Genomic DNA, 19,782 nt, shown 5'->3' with positions numbered 1-19,782 from the left:
AGGGCTCGGATGCAGGGAATGAGCTGCTTTCCCAAATAACTGAAAACATGGAAAGAATTTCCAAAGGCTGCAGAGGTGTCCCACCAGGTGATACCGTGGAATTTCACCATCAGCTTTGGTTTGGCTTTGGAATGTTTTCGTGGGGAGCCCTCTGGATTCCAGCTCCAGTTGGCCTTGGCCATCCCACTGCCCTTTGCCATCAGTTGTTGCCAGCTAATTAGGAAAAGTTACTTCCCTCTAATGAATCAAAGAGATTTGAGTGGATCATTTGGAATGGATTTAAAGAAAAAGCCGTTTCCCATGCAAACCTGCTGTTCCTTCCTTCACAAGCTCCTTTTGCCAGGCTGCCCCTGCCCCAAAACAAAGAGTGAAAAACCTTTTGAGATGGGAAGGAGCTGAGAGCGAGGCCGGGGTGCCCCAGGGCTGGGATGTGCTTGGAGAGGGAGGCAATTCGGGAGGATGTTTATGGTCGGGTACCTTTTATTTCCTTGCGTTTGTGGCAATAAATCATGGTTAAAACAGCTCCAGCCAGCCTGGTGGGGAAGCACTTGGGACGTGGATTATCCTGAGAGGGAGCCAAGGGGAAAAACTCTCGCTGCTTTCAACAGGCGGCAGGGAAAAAGGAGCCGGGATCCGCTGGGAAAACGGCAGGAGAGGCTCCCTGGAATGGATACGGGATCTCCGGCCTCTCCCACACCCGGTTAGGAAAGGTTTCGGCCGGTGCTGGGGGGTTGGGGAGGATTTGCTGCTTACGAGCAGTGATTTAAAAATGGGAAAATTCTCCCGAGCATGGACAGGAGCTTTGGAGAAACCACTCGAGTTATCTGAGGGCACCGAGCTGAGCCCACGCAATGTTTGTGCTGCTGCCACCGCCCCCAGCCCTGCAGGACTCAAGCTCATCCTCTCGGTGCCGTTTCCCCCCGTGTTTCCCGGACAAGGAGTGGGATTTTGGGCCGGTGCCCCCCAAGCCAGGGCTGCTGCACGTTCGCAGCTTTGCCACAGTAAAAAAATGAACTCTCCAGGAGAGGCTGGAGAAAACCAGGCTGTAACGACTCCATCTATTGGGTAAAAATATACGGCTCCAAATGCACAGGGAAAATTAATTCCGAGGGAAAAAAATATATCAGAGGGGATTCGGAGCAGTTACCGGCACTTACAGCTTAATTGGACACAATTAGAGGAATGTTCCTCGGTACTGTTTGAAAGCAAAATGAAGCTAACGACAGCCGCTTCCAGAGATCCGAGCTCAGCAGCCCCGAGGAGCCAATCCCCATCCCGAGTTATTCCCGGCGTTAAGGGAAAGGGGCTCCGGTGCAGGGCAGGAGGAGCCCCTGACCCCAAAGGGCTCCGCAGGCTCGGGGTGAGGGGCGGCGAGGGGCGGGGGCGCCGCTTCCCTGAACGCGTTTCTCCCTTTCCTACTCTTTCCATGGGAGCGGAGGCGCGGGGAGCGGCTTCGGCACGGAGAGCAGAGAGCCCCGAGCCCCTCCAAAGCCATCGCCCCCTCCCCAGAAAGCAGCGGCCGCGTGTAGCCCGCTGCAAGCCTCGCCTGCGCTTCCCCAGGCTTTGCTTGATATTATGTTCTCCCCCGGGGCTGCTGAAAAGCAGAAAAACAAACTCCTGCCGGAGGAGGGAGGAGGCAGCGGGGGGGCCGGGGCCGGCGGCAGCCGGGGGATAACGGGGGGCGGAGGAGGAGGAGGAGGAGAAGGAGGAGGAGGAGCGGGGGCTACTCCGGGGAAACAGCGGCGCGATCGGCGCCGAGCATCCCTCCCTCCGCCTCCCGAGCACCGAGCGGCCGGGACTGGCACCTCGGGAAGCTTCGCCCCGCTCTTCCTCCTCCTCCTCCTCCTCCTCCTCCTGCTGCTGCTGCCGCCGCTCGCTGCCCGCCGCCGGGGCGCGCCCGGCGGGGCGCCCGGCGGGGGCAGCCGGGGCGGGGGCGGCGCGGGGCGGGCGGGCGCGGGCCGGGGGTAGCGCGGGGGCCCCGCAGCGCTCTGCCCGCCGGGGTCCGCGGGCTCGGAGCCCGGGAGGGTCGCGGCGAGGCTCGTCCGGTGTCGGGGCGGGGCGCGGTACCGCGGCATGTGGGCGGCGCGGCCGTGCAGGGACAGGGGCGGGGACAGGGACAGGGGCGTGCGGGGCGGGCGGCGCCGGTGGCCCCGGTGGCCCCGGGCCCGGCATGCCGCGCTGCCGGAACTGCCGCCCGCCGCGCAGCTCGGGGCCGGGGGCCGCCCCCGGGCGCTGCCCCCGCCGCTCGGGGCCGCCGCCGGCGGGGGGCCGGGGGAGGGCGGGGCGCGGCCCGCCCTGACCCCGGCCGGGAGGAGGAGGCGGAGCAGCGGCAGGAGGAGAAGGAGGAGGAGGAGGAGGGGAGCGCCCATGGCGCGGGGGCGCCGGGCGCCGGCGCTGCGCACTCGGCTGCACGGGCTGCGCCTCATGTGCTCGGCGCGGGCGGCGCCGGCGCGCCGGGCGCTCTGGGTGCTCGCCTTCTGCACGGCGCTGGGGCTGCTGCTGGCCTGGTCCTCCGACCGCCTGCTGCACTGGCTCGCCTTCCCCTCGCACACCCGCGTGCGCACCGAGTGGAGCCGCCAGCTGCCCTTCCCCGCCGTCACGCTGTGCAACAATAACCCGCTGCGCTTCCCTCGCCTCTCCAAGGGTGACCTGTACTACGCGGGGCACTGGCTGGGGCTGCTGCTGCCCAACCGCACGGCTCGGCCGCTGCTCACCGAGCTGCTGCGCGCCGACGAGGCGCGGCTGCGCTGGTTCGCCAAACTGGCCGATTTCCGCCTCTTTCTGCCGCCCCGCCACTACGAGGGCATTAGCGCCGACTTCATGGACCGCCTGGGCCACCAGCTGGAGGACATGCTGCTGTCCTGCAAGTACCGCGGCGAGCTCTGCGGCCCGCACAACTTCTCCGCGGTGAGTGCGCACCGGGAGCTCCGGCTGCTCTCGGCTCCCGGCCGGGGTCCCCCGGCTCGGCTCGGCTCGGTTGGGTTCTGCTCCGTGTCCGCGGCTCCTCTGGCTCCGAGGGATCCGCGGCTCGCGGTGCTCTCGGTCCCTGTCCCCCTTTCGTGTCGGTCCAAGGGTACCCCTGGCTGATGTCGGTTTAAGGGATTCCTGGTTCGTGTCGGTCCCGGTCCGTGTCCCCCGCCCCGCTCCGGTCCCGGTCCCGACTCCGCTCGCTGCGCTTTCCCCCACGGTGCTCCGGGGTTCCGGCAGGTCCCGTTGTGTCCGGCAGGTCCTGGAGGGTCCCGGCAGGTCCCGTTGTGTCCGGCAGGTCCTGGAGGGTCCCGGCAGGTCCTGTTGTGTCCAGCAGGTCCTGGAGGGTCCCGGCAGGTCCCTGAGGGTCCCGCATGGCCGGGCAGGGCCGCCTCGGCCCGGGAGCCCCTCGGGAGCTCCCCGCGGGTCGCTGCCCACCGAGCGTTTTCCCTCTCGCTGGTTTCTCCACCGGCCCGAAGTGATGCTCTGTGGTCTAGGGATGACTCTGGCGTGTGAGAGGCTGGCTGCTGCCTTGGGTTTTAATGAGAAATAATTAAATTAACGTTGCACCATCCCCGCCGCTGCCGTCCCACGTTCCGTGTTGCTCCCAGCGTAGTCGCGCCCGGATTTTTGCCGTGTCCGAGCCGAGGTTCCCCAGGTGCTCCGTGGCTGCAGCGCGGCTCCGGCCCAGCCCTGCCCATCCCGCCGGGCTTGGCTGTGTCCGGCACCCCGCGCTCTGCCCGGGCTCCTTCGGCTCCCTGAGCAATCCCCGGAGGCCCTGGAGCTGCTCCCTGGGGCCGTGCGGGTTGTGCACCCTGCGGTGCTTTGGGATGCGGAGCTTTGCTGATCGGAGCTGATCCAAAAGGTGCTTGAGCCCTGATGAACCAGCGGGGTCTGAGATCAACCCCAAAACTCAGGGCAGGGCTTTACAAACCGCTGGGAGTGGGATCCCTGCTCGGGAAAATCCCGGTGGGACTGTTGGGAGCTGTGATGTGTTGAGAGGAGACTGAGTGAGAGCTGGAGCCACGTGAAGGAGCCGGCGGCGCTTCCCTGAGAGCAGCGGGATGTTGATGGTGCTGGAATATTCTGCTCCTCTGATCTCTGCAGACAGCGCGAGGGGTGGCTGTGACTGAGCATCCTGCGAACAGCGGGGCTGGGGTCTGTGGGGACAGATCAAACTCTGTGTGCGAGCTGCGGGAGCTGAATTCCCGGCTCTGCCTGGGATGCAGCCTGGATATCAGACGGAATTGTCCCTTTGGACTTGTCACGGCAGGCGCTAAGCTGAAGGAAGGGGAGGAGGGAGACGCTCCCTGCGGGATGGAGGAGCTGCCCAGGCTGTGCAGGCAGCGGCTGCTGCTGCAAACAGCAGCAGGAGTGACACAGCTGGAGGGAAAATCATAATTAAGGTGGGATATTGAGGCAGACCCTTTCCAGCCGGACAATCTGGTGCCACGGCATGAGGAAATTCGGGAATTGCAGCAGGAGCAGGCAGTGGGTGGTGGGAAAAGCTGCCTCCCCCTCCCAGATGCCGGGGTAGGATCTGATGGAGTTTGGTTGGTGCCAGGAGGGGCTGGCTGCAGCTTTTACCCAATTCCCGCTCCCCCCAAGGTGCGGCAAACCCGGCAGAGGTTCCCGTGTCCCAGCAAAGAGAGATCCTGGAGCGCTGCTGTGGCTGCACGCGGCTCCAGGGGCTCCAGGAGTTACTCCGGAATGGAATTGGACACTCCAGTTCCATTCCAGCTGCTGCTGGAAGCCACCATGGTGGGCTGAGGAGCAGGGTCTCCTCCAGCCATCCTGGAAAGGTCCCAGAAGCTGCTTCCCGAGGCTGGGAGAGAGGGAACTGGGGGCTGTGATCCCTGGGAGCTCACAGCACTGCAGGGATTGCTTAGCTGAGGAAATCGGGAAATATCCTTCCCATCCCAAAGGGGCTGTGGTTCCGGGGTGGAGGGCGAGGGGAATCCCTGGAATCCCAGGCTGGATCTGCTTTCCCTGCCCCGAGCTCTGCCTGTGGCAGGTGAGGGAGGACGGTGCCACCTCCCTGTCCGTCCTCCTGTCTGCCTGAAGGAACAGGGAGTGACCTCTGCGTTGCCCTTGAGGGGAGGCTGAGGAGCTTCTCCACCTGGGAACCCCTGGTGAGGAGAGCTGTTCCCTGGGGAGGTGCTGGGAACGACTTCCCGGGGTCTGCAGTGTCCAGAGAGCTCGGGACAGGGGCCCTGCCGTCCCTGGATGTGTCTTTGGGATGGAGGTGCCACACCTAGGGCTGGGGATTCCTGTGGGGGCTGAGGCTGGGCAGCCCTGGGGTCTGAGGTACTTGGAGCTTCTGCTTCTCCTCCTGAACTGGGAGAACACCAAGGAGAGGCAGGAAAATGGTGTGGTTTGAGCTGGGCACAGATGTGAGGCAGGATAAAGATAAATGCAAATGGAATAAATGGGGGTGTGGAGAGAATTGTTTTAGACCTGCTCGGGTGCTCCAAGAGCAACTTCTGTGCCAAAAGAGCAGGTGGGGGTGAGGCTTTCCCGGGTAAAAGCCCCAAAGCAGAGGTGATTTGGAGCAAGCGAGTCCTGGCTGAGATGTGGAGCAGAGCAAAGGGGCTGGGGGAGGGAGCTGCTCTCCTGGGAGTCCTTCCAGCTCCGTCCTGGAGCTCCTCCAGGAGAATCCTGCTCCTTCCAGTCCCTCCAGACTGTGGGGGCACAGCGGGAGTTGGGTTCTGTGGATGGCATGGAAAAGGAAAAGGAAAAGGAAAAGGAAAAGGAAAAGGAAAAGGAAAAGGAAAAGGAAGGAAAAGGAAAAGGAAGGAAAAGGGCCCTGCAGAACGAGCCCAGCAATCCCAACAGTGTGGGAAGTGTTGCTTTTCCTCCTTAATAAACGGAAATATGGGATTGCACTGATCTGTGGAGCTTGGGCTCCACATTTAGGAGGGCTCAGGTCTGGATTACTTCCTAGCCTGCTCCAGGAGGGGTTTGTTGTCCCTGTTGATGTTTTCCAGAAGGATGAGGATTTGTTAATGGATCAGATGGAGTCTCCTGCCCTCAGCCAATGTGTGGCTTTATTTGTTTTAGGCTGGACTTAAAGCTGGGCTGTTGGGATGGTTATGCAATAATCCTGGAGTGGGTTGGGTTGGGAGGGACTTTAAAGCCCAGTTCCATGGGCAGGGACACTCTCCACTATCCCAGGGTGCTCCAAGCCCCGTCCAGCCTGGCCTGGGACACTTCCAGGGATGGGGTAAAACCATCCATAAGTGCTTGGAGCTGGATAAATCCAACCTTCCCAAAGGCCCAGGTGCTGATTCCAAGGGAGGGAACTGTCCAGCAGCTCCTGCTCCCAGATTCCAAATCCAAATGCCAGGATGGGCAGTTCAGTGAGTAAGGATCTGCTTTCCCTGGAATGGTCCCATCTGGGAGGAACTAAGGCTCAGGATTAAGTGGATGTTGCTCTGCTCTGCGTTCCCTGGATTTCGGGTTGATTTATTCACCTGAGCTCCTTGTCTCTGGAATATTTATCTTGGTTGCCTTGTCCTGTGCTCATTGATTTCTTCCCTTCCTATCATTTTTCATCCTGAGAAATTCATGAGTGGATCCAACATCCTGGGGTCTGTTCCTGGGCTGGGGTTTAGGTTAATGATCCCTCATTTAATAACTCCCCAAATCAAATTGTCACCTGTGGCTCTGCTGAGGAGACACAGGGGTTGTGTTGGGAGGGGTGGCAGGGTTTGGTCCTAGTCCTTCACGAAATCCTTGGATTTCTGGGGTGTTCCAAAGGCTCTGCAGTCAGTACTTGCTCGTGGTTTGATTTGCTCCGTTATTTTTTGTTAAATACATTTTGTTAAACCATTTAATTTCTCCCCAGATCAGGGATTTTCTGGGGTGGCAGCTGCACAGAGACCTCAGTGCTGCTTTTTAAAAATATTCCTGAGTATTTTCCTGAAAATCTGATGAATTTTCCTGAAATATCCCTCAGGTGGGGGCTGTAATTGTGCAGTTTCCTTAGCAGAGAATCCCCTGTGTCCAGGTTGGAGCTCAGCCTTATCCCACAAAAGAGTGGGATATTTCAGCCTTGGGTTTGGTGTGAGGGCAGACAGGAATTCTGTGCCACAAGCTTGGGAAGCCCGAAGCTTGGAACAGCTGTAAGCACCTTAATTACCAGCAGCACAATTAATTGCAGAGGAATTTCAGGATGTGGGGTTGTTTGTTTGGGGATTTTCCTCACTCACCCACAAACTGTTTCACCCAATTCCCTTTTCCACCTTTATTCTCTCATATTTTTATTTTCATTCTTTATTTCTGGCTTCACTTCCACACGAAGCTCAGGCTGGGGGTGCTGCTGCCTTTGGAAGGGGTGTGGGAGGTGTTTGATGGTGCAGATGTGGGGCTGGAGCCCTGAACGTGCTCCTGCCTGGAGCTGCTTGGGTTCAGCCTGGGATCACTGTGGAGCCAAGGCCGTGTTCTCCCTTCCTGAGGGAATCCTGCTGGTTTTGGATTCCTGGTGGCAGAATCCAAGGAGGAATCAGGGCTGGGCTGTGCCAAGGGCTGCCCCAAGCAATGCTCGCTGTGAGGGATGGGCAGAAGGGTTTGGGGTGATTTCTGTGGGTTTGGGGTCAGCTGGGCCCCTGCACTGAGGGTGGAGATTCCTGATCTCCTACAGTGAGATCTACACCTCAGTCGGGTGTTGAGGGGATTTGGACTTCGCTGGAGCTGGGAATGAAAGCAGGGAGGAGTTTGGCACTGAACTGGGGGGTCCTGAGGGGCCAGAAGCTGTGAGAGAAGAATGAAAAAGGCCAGGGATAACAGCTGCCCTTCCCTGCCAGAGCTGCTCGGCTCTGGAGAGACATCCCAAAGGATTCCATGGAGCAAGGAAAGCTGGGCAGAGCAGGGCCTGGGGCTTCTGGGTGCTTCTCTGCACCCAGTGTCACCCCAGCCATGGCAGGGACACCTCCCACTGTCCCAGGCTGCTCCCAGCTCCTTCCAACCCTGAACAATTCCAGGGATCCAGGGGCAGCCCCAGCTGCTCTGGGCACCCTGTGCCAGGGCCTGCCCACCCTGCCAGGGAACAATTCCTGCCCAATATCCCATCCAGCCCTGCCCTCTGGCACTGGGAGCCATTCCCTGGCTCCTGGCCCTCCATCCCTTGTCCCCAGCCCCTCTCCAGCTCTCCTGGAGCCCCTTTAGGCCCTGCAAGGGGCTCTGAGCTCTCCCTGGAGCTTCTCCTCTCCAGGTGAACATTCCCAGCTCTCCCAGCCTGGCTCCAGAGGGGCTCCAGCCATGGAGTGTCTCTGTGGCCTCCTCTGGAAACTGCTCCAGCAGCTGCAGTTCCTTGGAAGTCTGAGTGCCTTCCTGGGAGGCTCTCCCCAGATCTGGCTGGGAATGTCCCGGCAGCAGGAGGAGAGCCTGGCCTTGCTGGCCTGGAGCAGGACAGATGTGCTGGGGATGTGTGGCTGTGCAGGGGGCCAGGATGGCAAATCCCACAGAATTTGGGAAGAACGGGGCTGGGCCGGGCTCCTTTGCATCCCACACTTGTATCCCAGTGCTCTGGATCCAGGTGCAGATCCAGCTGCAGGCAGCTGTTGAATTCTGCACCCCTGGTGGTTTTACCAACATCTGGGCAGGAGTCTGAGGTGAGAACTCTCCTGGAGCCCCAGACTGTCCTGGGTTGGAGGGGATCCACAAGGATTCATGAATCCAACTCCTCACTTCACCTTCAATGTGGGAACTTGGATTTCTATCAGGATGGGATAAAAGTCATCTCCATGGGGAGAGGATTCAGCTGAGTGGCCACTTCCTCCAGGAGCTGCTCCCAGTTTTGGCCTGGGTTGGAACACAGACCAAACCCCATTCCTTGAGCAGGGATTTCTGGGAGAGGAGGGATGGAAGTGTTTGGGGAGAGGAGGGACAGGATTTTTTGGGAGAGGAGCATCGACCTGCAGGAAGAGGAGGGACTTTTAGCAGGACCTTTCCTGTGTTTTTTTCCCTTTTCCATTTATTCTCTCCATCCATCCCTCATCCATCATCCATCATCCATCATCCATCCATCATCCATCCATCATCCATCCATCCCTCATCCATCCATCCATCCATCCATCATCCATCCATCATCCATCCATCCATCCATCCATCATCCATCCATCCATCCATCATCCATCCATCCATCCATCCATCATCCATCCATCCATCCATCATCCATCCATCCATCCCCCATCCATCATCCATCCATCCATCCCTCCATCCATCCCTCCATCATCCATCCATCCCATCCATCCATCCATCCATCCATCCATCCATCCATCCATCCCATCCATCCATCCATCATCCATCCATGCAACATCCATTCATCATCGATCATTCATCCAGCCATCTATCAAGCATCCATCCATCCATCATCCATCCCATCCATCCATCCATCCATCCATCCATCCATCCATTATCCATCCATCCATCCATCCATCCATCCATCCATCATCCATCCATCCATCATCCATCCATCATCCATCCATCCATCATCCATCCATCCATCCATCCATCCATCCATCATCCATCCATCCATCATCCATCCATCCATCCATCATCCATCCATCATCCATCCATCCATGCCTCATCCATCCATTCATGCCCCCTTCCATCCATCATCCATCCATCATCCATCCATCATCCATCCATCCATCCATCCATCCATCCATCATCCATCCATCATCCATCCATCATCCATCATCCATCCATCCATCATCCATCCATCATCCATCCATCCATCCATCATCCATCCATCCATCATCCATCCATCATCCATCCATCATCCATCCATCCATCATCCATCCATCCATCCATCATCCATCCATCATCCATCCATCCATCCATCCATCATCCATCCATCATCCATCCATCATCCATCCATCATCCATCCATCATCCATCCATCATCCATCCATCCATCATCCATCCATCATCCATCCATCATCCATCCATCCATCCATCCATCCATCCATCATCCATCCATCCATCATCCATCCAGAAAGGGGATTCCAGGTCCACCATGGGTTTGTTTGAGTTGTGGAACAGATTCCCATGAGTTCCTGCCCAGCCTGAGCAGAATTAATGTCATTAAAGACACTTCCAGTCCCTGCCCACTCCGGGATGCTGCCAGGGCTTAATTAATGTTTGCTAATTGCTCCAGGATCTGCCTGGGACCACTTCCCAACAGAGCACAAAGAATGGGAATTCCTGGAATGGAGGTGCTGTGGGACACTGGTGTGGGGAGGGGAAGGAAATACAGGGTTGCAGGGTGGGAATCTGGGATTTGGGCTCCCAGTGCCCCTGGGTTTGTTCCCTTGGGAGTTTGAGGCTGCCGGGTTTGCCCTTCCCTCTGCTCCAGTTCAGGGTAATTCCATTTATCCTGAAATCCCTGGAACTTGTTCCCACTGGGAGCACTGATGGTGCCGTAAGCAATCCAGGCTGGCTCCAGAATCAGTCACTTTTCCCACTGGGATGTCTGAAATTGGAGCTGGGATGAGCTTTTTTCCATCTGACCATGTTTCTCCCGTCCTGTCATTTACCCTGAATTCTGTGGGCCATTGGAGGCTGTTCCCACTGGGAGCACTGATGGTGCCAGGAGGACCTTGCAGCATCCCAGGCTGGCTCTGGAATCCATCGCTTTTCCCAGCAGGATGGATAAAATTGGAACTGGGATGAGTTTTTTCTCTTGTGTTTGCTTTTCCCAGCCCAGCTGCAGATTTTCCATGAGCTGGGATGGAGGGAAGCTGCTGGATTATTGTCTGGAGCAGCAGCTCTCCATCCTGGGGGGTGGACAGGAACTCCTCTGGATTATTTATCCCTGGAAAGGGCTCGGCCTGCCTGGGAGCTGCTGCTTGCCCTGGAATTTTGCAGCTGGATGGCATCCAAGGGCTGATTTCCCATTCCTCGTCCATGCAGGAGGCCAGGCTGGAACTGGCCTGGATGCAGGGATGGGAAGATGTCCTTTGGGATGATGGAATGCCCCTTGGAATGTAGGCATGCCTGTGGAATTCAGGGATGTTCTTTGGGATGGAGGATCCCTTCTGTCCCATTGTAGGGATTCCTGGGGGGTCAGGAACTGGCTGGGAAAATCCCACCTAAATCCCAGGCTTTAAAATGAAACCTCAGGTCCCAAGGTGGGAATTGTCCCCCCAAGCCTGCCCAGGTGTGCTCATGGCTTCCAGCAGGGCTGGCTGATGTTGCAATTCCCATTTTTCCTGCATTCCTGCTCCATGTCCTCTTCCTGGCCCTTTCCACCCCTCCCTGATTCCCTTTTCCTAGTCCCTCTCTGGGAAGTCACCCATCCATCCTGATGTGCTTTGGAATGAGCAATTCCCTGCTGAGAGTGGGGAATCCCATTATTCCAAACCCCTGGGATAACACAGCTCATTCACTTCCCTCTCCAGCACTTCTGGGAATTCTCATTCTTTCTTTTTTTTCTTTTTCCCCCCTGTAATTTCAAGCAGTGGGAGCAGGAATTTTTAATTTTTTTCATGGATTGTTCCACTCCTCTCTTTACAATTCTATCATTTCTTCCTGGAATAAAACAAATTCTAGGCAAACTTCCTCCCCAAACCCCTGGAGCTTGAAATTTTTTCAACAATAAAGTTGGAATGTAAATTAGGAATTGGAGCTGTTCCCAATCCAAGGAGCATGCTGCTGCCATCCCAATTTTCCTCTGCTTTATTAAATCAGGAGGAATGGTCCATTATAATCCAATTAACTGTGATTCCCAGGCAGGAATTCCTGGCTCCAGGGTGGGGGAAAAAGTTGGATAAAATGATTGTAAAAGGTTTGGGATTTTTTCCTTTTCCCTTCCTTCAGCAGCTGAAACCAGGGAAAAGCCACGGCAGGGAATTGGGTCCTGGTTTTGTAATAAATTTATTGAATGATCCAGAGTGGCTCCTTGTGGGCATGGAGATCCTGAGGGGCTCCCAGCACATATTCCTGACAGGAATAATCCCATCTTTCTCTTGGAATTCACGGCTCAGTGCTCCCAGCACTGGGGTGGAAGGGAGGGACAGAAGGATCAGCAACTTGTCAATGGAATTCTGTTCCTGCAGCTCCAAACAAACCTGGCACAGCTTGGAGGGATCTGGGGGGTTGCAGGCAGGTGGAGAAATGGGAGCATGGGGTGGTTTGGGTTGGGAAGGACCTTAAAGGAGCCCAGAGGACCCCAAAGCCCACCCAGTGCCACCCCTGCCATGGCAGGGACACCTCCCACTGTCCCAGGCTGCTCCAGCCCCAATGTCCAGCCTGGCCTTGGGCACTGCCAGGGATCCAGGTGCAGCCCCAGCTGCTCTGGGCACCCTGTGCCAGGGCCTGCCCACCCTGCCAGGAACAATTCCCCCTCTCTCAGATCTTCTTGATTTGCTAAATTTTGTAGCAATTCCCAAATGCCGCCAAAGTTGTGGAAAATGGATTGTGCAGCAGGAAAAGCCTGGCAGGTTCCCTGGAATTCACCAACAGAACATTCCCACAGGTGGATATAACTTCATAACAAATATTTTGGAATAGCAATGGATTCTCTGAGCAGGGAAATTATCTTCCCCCTCTGGTTCCTTCCCCCTGTGCCTGGGATAAGGGATGGGAAGATTGGGCCCAGCTCCTGTACTGGAACAGCTGCTCCCAGCATTCCAGTTCAGCTTTCCAGCTCATTCCCTGCTCCATCAGTCTCCTGCTCTCCAAACTCAGCTGAATGCTGGAATTTCTTCCTTCAGGGAGTGTTGGAGCAGAAGGCACCGCCCTGCCCCAGTCGTTCCCTGGGAAACAATCCTGAAAATCCTGACTGAAGGTGGTAGATCCCGGTGCTGTTCCCACAATCCCAACTTCCCACACTATCCCAAGCTCTGGGATAGAAAAGCCATCGGTCCCTGCAGCCAAATCTTTCGCTCTGGAAGCCTCCTCCAGGTCCTGGGTGATTTGTGGCACCCGGGGCTCCAGCTGGATCCTGCTCCTGGCTCTTTATCAACTCTCACCACCACATTCCAGTGAGGATCCAGCCAGGGATCCTCCCAAGCTCCCTGTTTTCCTCTGGAAGCTTCACTTTCCTTTTACCCTCACAAACTTGGTCCCCTTTTCTTTATTCCTGCGTTGAATGAAGCTTTCATTCCACTCAGCCCTTCCCTCCCCTCGTGTTTCTCCCTGAGGTTGGAGCCATCCCTTGTCCCTCCCTGCTCCTCTGCCCTCTCTGCTGGGATTTGGGGACACAGCTGTGCCCGGGGGAGCTGCCTTGGATTTTTCCAAGCACTGAACACTTCCCATCCCTCTCCTGCTCATCCCCATTAACCTGGCTTTGCCTTTTTTGTGCCAAATTCATTGTGTTCAAATAATTCCAGTGGCTCCAAGGCCCTTGGATAGGGGAGCCATTTGGGGCAGGTGGGAATAAAGCTCCTGGCTGGGCAGGGAGATCCCTGAATTCCTCAATGTCCTGTGCCAGCTCCTTGGACAGAATCCATCTCAGCTCCTGGTGTTTCACTGTTTTGGGGGGTTTCTGCCTGTGGGATGAGGTGGGGATTTGGAACTCCTGCGTTTCTGTGCTCACATCAATATTCTTGCTTGTCCAAAGTCTTTTCCCTCGTGGAGTCAGTGTTCAGCTTTCACTTGGCACAGGAGGGAATTTCTGCCCACCAGAATTTGATACCCACAATGAAATCATCATTAGCAGTTAATTGGTGACAGCAGAAAATTCCAGGTCACTTTTCCCTTCCCCATCTGTCCTTCCCAAGGCTGGGGAGGTTTTATTTGGAATGACTCCTGGACTTGGGATCTGCCACATCCTGCAAAGGATAATCCAATGTGGGAAGGAGATGCCTGGACATCAGTGGCTGCTTTTGGGGCTTTCCACAGGCTGGGACTTGGTGTGGGATCAGCTCCCTGTGGAATTCCCTGCAGAATTCCCTGCATGCCTCGGGAGGGGGGATGTGACACCGAGGGGTTCAGCAGCCCCAAGTCATGAGGATTGGCTGAAGTCTGATAAAAAATAGAATTTTAAGATGGTTGATTTTTTTTTACCTGTTTGTGTTTTGCCTCCGGCCTGGGCACTGCTTCAGATGAAATTTCCAAGCTTTCCTTGATGGTTTTAAGGATTAGGGATTTAGATTAAAAGGAGATCAGAGATTTTTACACGTCCTTAGTGCTGGCTTTAAACAACCAGCACTGGGGGATCCCAGAGCCCGGGGGAGGGAATGAAATCCCAGGATAATCTTGTGATGGCCCCGCCTCAAATTCTGGTTCAGTTTGGGATCTTCTAAACAAGAAGGACCTGGAGGGGCTGGAGCGTGTCCAGGGCAGGGAATGGAGCTGGGAAGGGTCTGGAGCCCCAGGAGGGGCTGAGGGAGCTGGAAAGGGGCTCAGCCTGGAGCAGAGGAGGCTCAGGGGGCCCTTGTGGCTCTGCACAAGTCCCTGGCAGGAGGGGACAGCCGGGGGGGTCGGGCTCTGCTCCCAGGAACAGGGACAGGAGGAGAGGGAACGGCCTCAGGCTGGTCCAGGGGAGGCTCAGGGTGGAGGAATTTCCCCATGGAAAGGGAGCTCAGGCCTTGGAACTGCCCAGGGAGCTTTGGAGTGCCGATCCCTGAAGGTGCCCAAGGAACACCTGGAGGTGGCACTCAGGGCTCTGGGCTGGGGACAAGGTGGGGATGGGGCACAGGTTGGGCTCGATGGTCTTGGAGGGCTTTTCCAGCCTCAGAGATCTTGGAATTCTGGGATTCTGTGCTGGGAAATGGAGTTAGTAGGGAAGGGAAGCTGTGTGGGTTTGAAGAGCTTGGATACTTCAGGAGATCCAGGGGCAGCCCCAGCTGCTCTGGGCACCCTGTGCCAGGGCCTGCCCACCCTGCCAGGGAACAATTCCTGCCCAATATCCCATCCAGCCCTGCCCTCTGGCACTGGGAGCCATTCCCTGGCTCCTGGCCCTCCATCCCTTGTCCCCAGTCCCTCTCCAGCTCTCCTGGAGCCCCTTTAGGCCCTGCAAGGGGCTCTGAGCTCTCTCTGGAGCTTCTCCTCTCCAGCTGGACATCCCAGCCTGGCTCCAGCCCCTCTGATCCTTTGTTATCCCAGGCACAGGAGCCACTTCCCATGGAAAATCCCACAGTTTGTTTTGCTTTCTCTCCACTATTTGAAGTGATTTTGCTCCTTTGGCCTCTGTTCCCTTCCTGCCCTGGGAGGGGAGTTCCAGTGGGGATGGAGGGGACACCAACCTGTCAGTGTGACCCTGGGAGCCCTCCCGGTGTCCTGGTGATTGATGGGACTGGGTTTTTTAGGATTTCAAAGCCCGGTGCTGACGGGGGTGGCAGTGCTGTGGTTGGGTCCTCACCTCTCATCTGAAGGATCCGGGTCTGGATCTCACCCCGAGAGCTTTGGCTCACCAGGGAACAAGGGCTGAGCCAGAGGGGCCGAGTGCCTCTGGTTTCCCAGCAACTGAACAGGAGCAGGGAAGATCCAGAGGAGCTCCTGGGTGCTTGGCAGCCTGTGTGGTTCAGGAGTCACTGGGAGCCATCAGCGCTCGGCAGTGATGGGGACACTTGATTTTCATCCTCCTTGCTCCGGGCTGGGAAGGGCAATTCCCTCCTGATGGAGACATCCCAAATGCAGGCTCCTGAATCCCAGTGGGATCCAGCCCTCCTGGGGCAAACAGCTGAGGTTGTACCCAGTGCTCGTGTGCTGATTCCTATTTCCTTCCGTGTTCAATCTAAAAAGCAGCAGAGGAATGAACGATGGGAGGAGCAATCCCTGTTGATGCTCCTCGGTGAGGCTGTGCCGCAGCTTTGGGAGAACCTGGCATGAGCCGTGGGGTGCTTTGTGCTCTGCCTCTGGAGTAAATGGTTTGGAATTTCCTCTGGGTGTCCTCGCTGTAGGAATTGGTGCAGATTTGGTGCTTTCAGGTGGTTTTCTTCAGCGTTGCAGCAGCAGCAGCAGCAGCAGCAGCAGCAGGAGGGAGCACGGTCTGTCCTTGCTCTGCAGGGTTTGGGGTGCTGGAGGCTGGCTCAAAGCAGAGCAAACCCAGCTCAAACCTCACAGGAACAAATCCTGTCAAAGCCAGCCCTGGAGGGAGGCTCCAGGAACTTGGAAAACCAAATTGCTCAGGATGTGATGGAGCAGAAGGGTTTTTGTGAACTTCAGTGCTGGGTCAGCAGAGCTTGGGAGTCTCTTGGGTGGAGCAGGGGAAGGGATCCCACAAAGGCCTCAGCCCTGGCTTGGGGTGACCAGATGGGGATTTGCTGATGGGATTTTTGTTATCACTGCCTGGATTTGCTGTTGGACCTTGGGATGGAGGAACCTGGCCTTGGGCTCCTCCTGTGTGTGAGCCTGGCTCTAAGTCCCACTGCCCAGGGACTGGGTGGCAGCAGGGACAGAGGGGATTGGAAACTGCTCCAAGGGCTTTCCCAAGAGTGGATGGACCAGGCTGGGCTTGGCTGGTGCTTGGGTGGGTTTGGGTGGGGTTTGGGTGAGGTTTAGGTGGGGTTTGGGTGAGGTTTAGGTGGGGTTTGGATGACTTTGGGTGGGGTTTGGATGGGTTCCTTGGATGGTTTCTGTCTCCTGTCCCTCCCTGGCCATGGCAGGGGGACTTCGGGTCAGGCTGGACCCCCCTGCCTGTGACAGGGGAAAACAAAGAGCAGGGAGAGCACAAGAGAATTTGCAAAAAGAAAACCACAGAACCAGAAAGGGTGGAAAAGATTTCCAAGGGGAAGTCCAGCCATCATCCAATTCCCAGATTTCTGGAATGGCTTTGCTGGGATAACAGGGCTCCAAAGCAGCAGCTGGCACCAGTGAATCCCAGTCCCACATCGGGGTGACCTTGCCCACACCCGTTTTTCCTCCTCCTGTTCTTCCTTTTCCCTGCTGGGCTCAGCTCCTGAATCTCCAACTCCCCGTGATCACAACTGGGAAACAGCTGAAAATCCACCAAGTCCTGATGGATTTGGAGGAGGGAATATCCAATCTGTGAGTGAAAAGGGCTTTTTTTTATTGCTGGAGGTATTTTTTGCTCCAGTTTAATGGGATTAGTGCTGGAGGTTTGGGGCCAGCTGTTCCCTCTGCAGACAGGCAGGAAAACATTCCAGCATTCCACTCCTGCTGCTTTCATCTTGTAATGAGCTTGTCAGCAATTAGCAGCTCTTGGAACGGCCATGGAGTGACAACACCAGGAGCTCAGCGCCCAGAACCTGCATTTTTAATGGAATTGGGTGGAAAAAGGGCTGGAACGTGGGTGGATCCAGGAGTGATGGGCAGGAAGCACCAGTGCCCTGCTTGGTGGCATTTCCTTGGTGTTCTGTGGCTGAGTTTGGCTTTGTAATACACCCATATCCTTTTGGGATTAATAGGGACATCATTTGGGGATTTACAGGGACATCATTTGGGGATTTTTAAACATTTTGAACATTTATCTCCTGGAATTTTCCTTTCTCATAGGCAGGAGGGGAGTTCATTGAGGATCTTAGCTCTGTAAAGTCTTTTTCCAACCCACATCTAAGGAAATGTGGATGGCACAGCTGGTCCTGGGAGAATGGGATGTGCAGGAAGAATGGGATGTGCAGGGAATTTCTGCAGGGTTGGCAGAACTGGAGGTGTTTTTTGGGCAGAAAGGAGGGGTTTTGCCTGTCCTGGTTGTTGGTTCAGAGCCCGTGTTTTTCCCAGTTCTATCCAGGTGGAAAGAAATCCAGGATAGGTTTGAAACCCCTGAACACATGTGAGGAAAGGCTGACCTGGAATCTTGGAGTTTGTGCTGATCTTCAACCCTGGAGAAGACTTGCAGTGCATTTTTGTTATTATTTTTGAAAGCATCAGTCAGAGCAGATTCCTGAGCTTTTCCCTGCAGTTTTCCCCAGGAGCCATTCCAGAGCTGTGGCTCTGCCCTGGTTTTTGTAGCTGGATGATTAAAGTTGAGCTGGAGGTCAGGAGTTGGACTGGGAGGAGGCTTGGAGGGATTTGTCTCTCTGAGGTTTGGTTGTGGAAGTGTTCAAGCAGATCTGGGAGCTGCTCATGGTTCTCCCAACCCTTCCCATGGGATTTGCTCTCCTGCCTGAGGCTGGACTGGATTGGAGCAATATTCTGGAATCATGGAATAGTTCAGGTTGGAAAAGCTCTCTGAGCCCATGGAATCCAACCATCCCCAGCACTGCTGAGGCCACCCTGCCCGTGTCCCCAAGTGCCACATCCACATGAATTTTAAATCCCTGCAGAGATGGGGACTCCACCCTTGGACAGCGCTTTAAGGGAAGACATTTTCCCAGATATCCAACCTAAACCCTGGATGTGGCTGTTTGCCCTGGCCCAGCCTGAGGCCGTTCCCTCTCCTCCTGTCCCTGTTCCTGGCAGCAGAGCCCGACCCCCCCAGCTGTCCCCTCCTGCCAGGGACTTGTGCAGAGCCACAAGGGCCCCCTGAGCCTCCTCTGCTCCAGGCTGAGCCCCTTTCCAGCTCCCTCAGCCCCTCCTGGGGCTCCAGACCCTTCCCAGCTCCATTCCCTGCCCTGGAAGGCCCCAGACTGTCCCATACCTGGGGGCACTTCCATCCCATGTGGAGCTGCCCCACGTGTGCCCTGTCAGGGCTTTGGGGTGCTGGGGACAAAGGGGACAGAGGGGACACTGCTGCCCCTGCCTCACACCTGGGTTGGGCTGAGCTCATCCAGCTTTCCCTCACTGCCCTCAGCACCCTGAGCACAAATCCTGCTGCAGATTCCTCAAGGTTTGAACCTCCAGCTCAGCCAGATCCTGAGGAAATTTGGGATGTGGCTCCAGGCTGAGCTGTTCCCCCCTCCAGGAGCCTTTCTAAAAAGAGCCCCTTCCTTAAAAAAACAAAGGAAAACAGAGCTGGAAATGGAATTGTGGCTCTTGCCCAGAGTTTCTGTCGCTCCCTGCTCCTGTTGAGTTTCATCCATCTTCCTGTCCCAAACTCATCCAACTGCGATGCCTGGAACACTCCGAGCCAATTAATCCTTGCGAAGGCAAAAAAAATAAAAATCAGTTGAAAAATTTGTCCTATGGGAGTGTCCTGAGGGAAGAATAAATCCAGGATGAAATGAGGCTGAGTTTTGCCAGCTGCTGGAATTTCTCCTCAATGACCGTGGCCCTTGGATGGAGCCCTGGGGCCACCGAGGCTCTGCAGATTCCACTCTGGGTCCAAGTTCTGTGTCCTTATCCCTGGTTTTGGAAAGGAATTGCTGCTCCTTCCCTGCCTCCCCCGAAGTTAATGAGCATTAAATGAGGCTGGCCTCGTGTTGATAATGAGCTCTGCCTGCAGAGGACTCGCTCCAGTCCCTGGAACCCCCGAGGTTTGCTGCTGTCACATCCCCAAAATCGGGGATTTGGACAGGGAAGTGTTTTCCAAGGGCTCCTCTGGAGCTGCAGGCAGGGTTGGATGAAGGGGAACATTCTCAGTCTGGGTCGTGCTGGATGGAAACTTTGGGATTTTAGTCCAAAATCTGTTTGTCAAGGACAGGCCGAGGCCTGGTGAGTTCATTTCCGGTCCCAGAGGGGGTTTTATTCTGGAATGTTGCAGTGGTTTGGATTTGTTGAGTTTTCCAGTTAATGCACTCAATAATGTGATGGGTTTAAAATCTGGCTAAAATCACCAGGGCACTTACTCATTTCTTGCTGTGAGATATGGATCAGGAGAAGGGCAAAACAGGCTTAAACCTTAAAAGGTATAGAGAAACTTTATTAACAGGACTACAAGAATAAGAAGCATCAGAATAAAACATCCAGAACTCTTTTCCTCCCCCTGCCCAACTTTTTTTTTTTTTTTTAACTGATTACATAGAGACAAAGCTTGGCATGTTAAAGCAGAGCTATCCGATAGTCTTTTATCAGTCTTTGTAGGGAG

At 55.9% G+C, this 19,782-nt stretch overlaps 1 protein-coding gene across 2 annotated transcripts in view; it reads left to right on the top strand.

The window, feature by feature from the left end:
- Window positions 1-2,424: 2,424 nt before the first annotated feature.
- The window catches only part of LOC102099544 (acid-sensing ion channel 2), a 74,839-nt gene continuing 57,481 nt past the window's right edge, over window positions 2,425-19,782 (top strand). For both annotated transcript variants that reach the window (XR_015774665.1, XM_088068082.1), the window contains exon 1: window positions 2,425-2,907. Coding sequence is in view for 1 of the 2 variants with exons in the window: in XM_088068082.1 (XP_087924208.1) it covers window positions 2,425-2,907 (483 nt within the window). In the remaining variant the exon portion in view is untranslated. The remainder of the gene's footprint in view (window positions 2,908-19,782) is intronic.

The sequence above is a fragment of the Pseudopodoces humilis genome, chromosome 29, assembly GCF_049639895.1.
Source record: "Pseudopodoces humilis isolate 2021_Gansu_Grassland_sample_001 chromosome 29, ASM4963989v1, whole genome shotgun sequence".
Classification (NCBI taxonomy): domain Eukaryota; kingdom Metazoa; phylum Chordata; class Aves; order Passeriformes; family Paridae; genus Pseudopodoces; species Pseudopodoces humilis.
The sequence above is the reverse complement of the archived record's forward strand: the minus strand, read 5'-3'. Positions and strand labels throughout refer to the sequence as shown.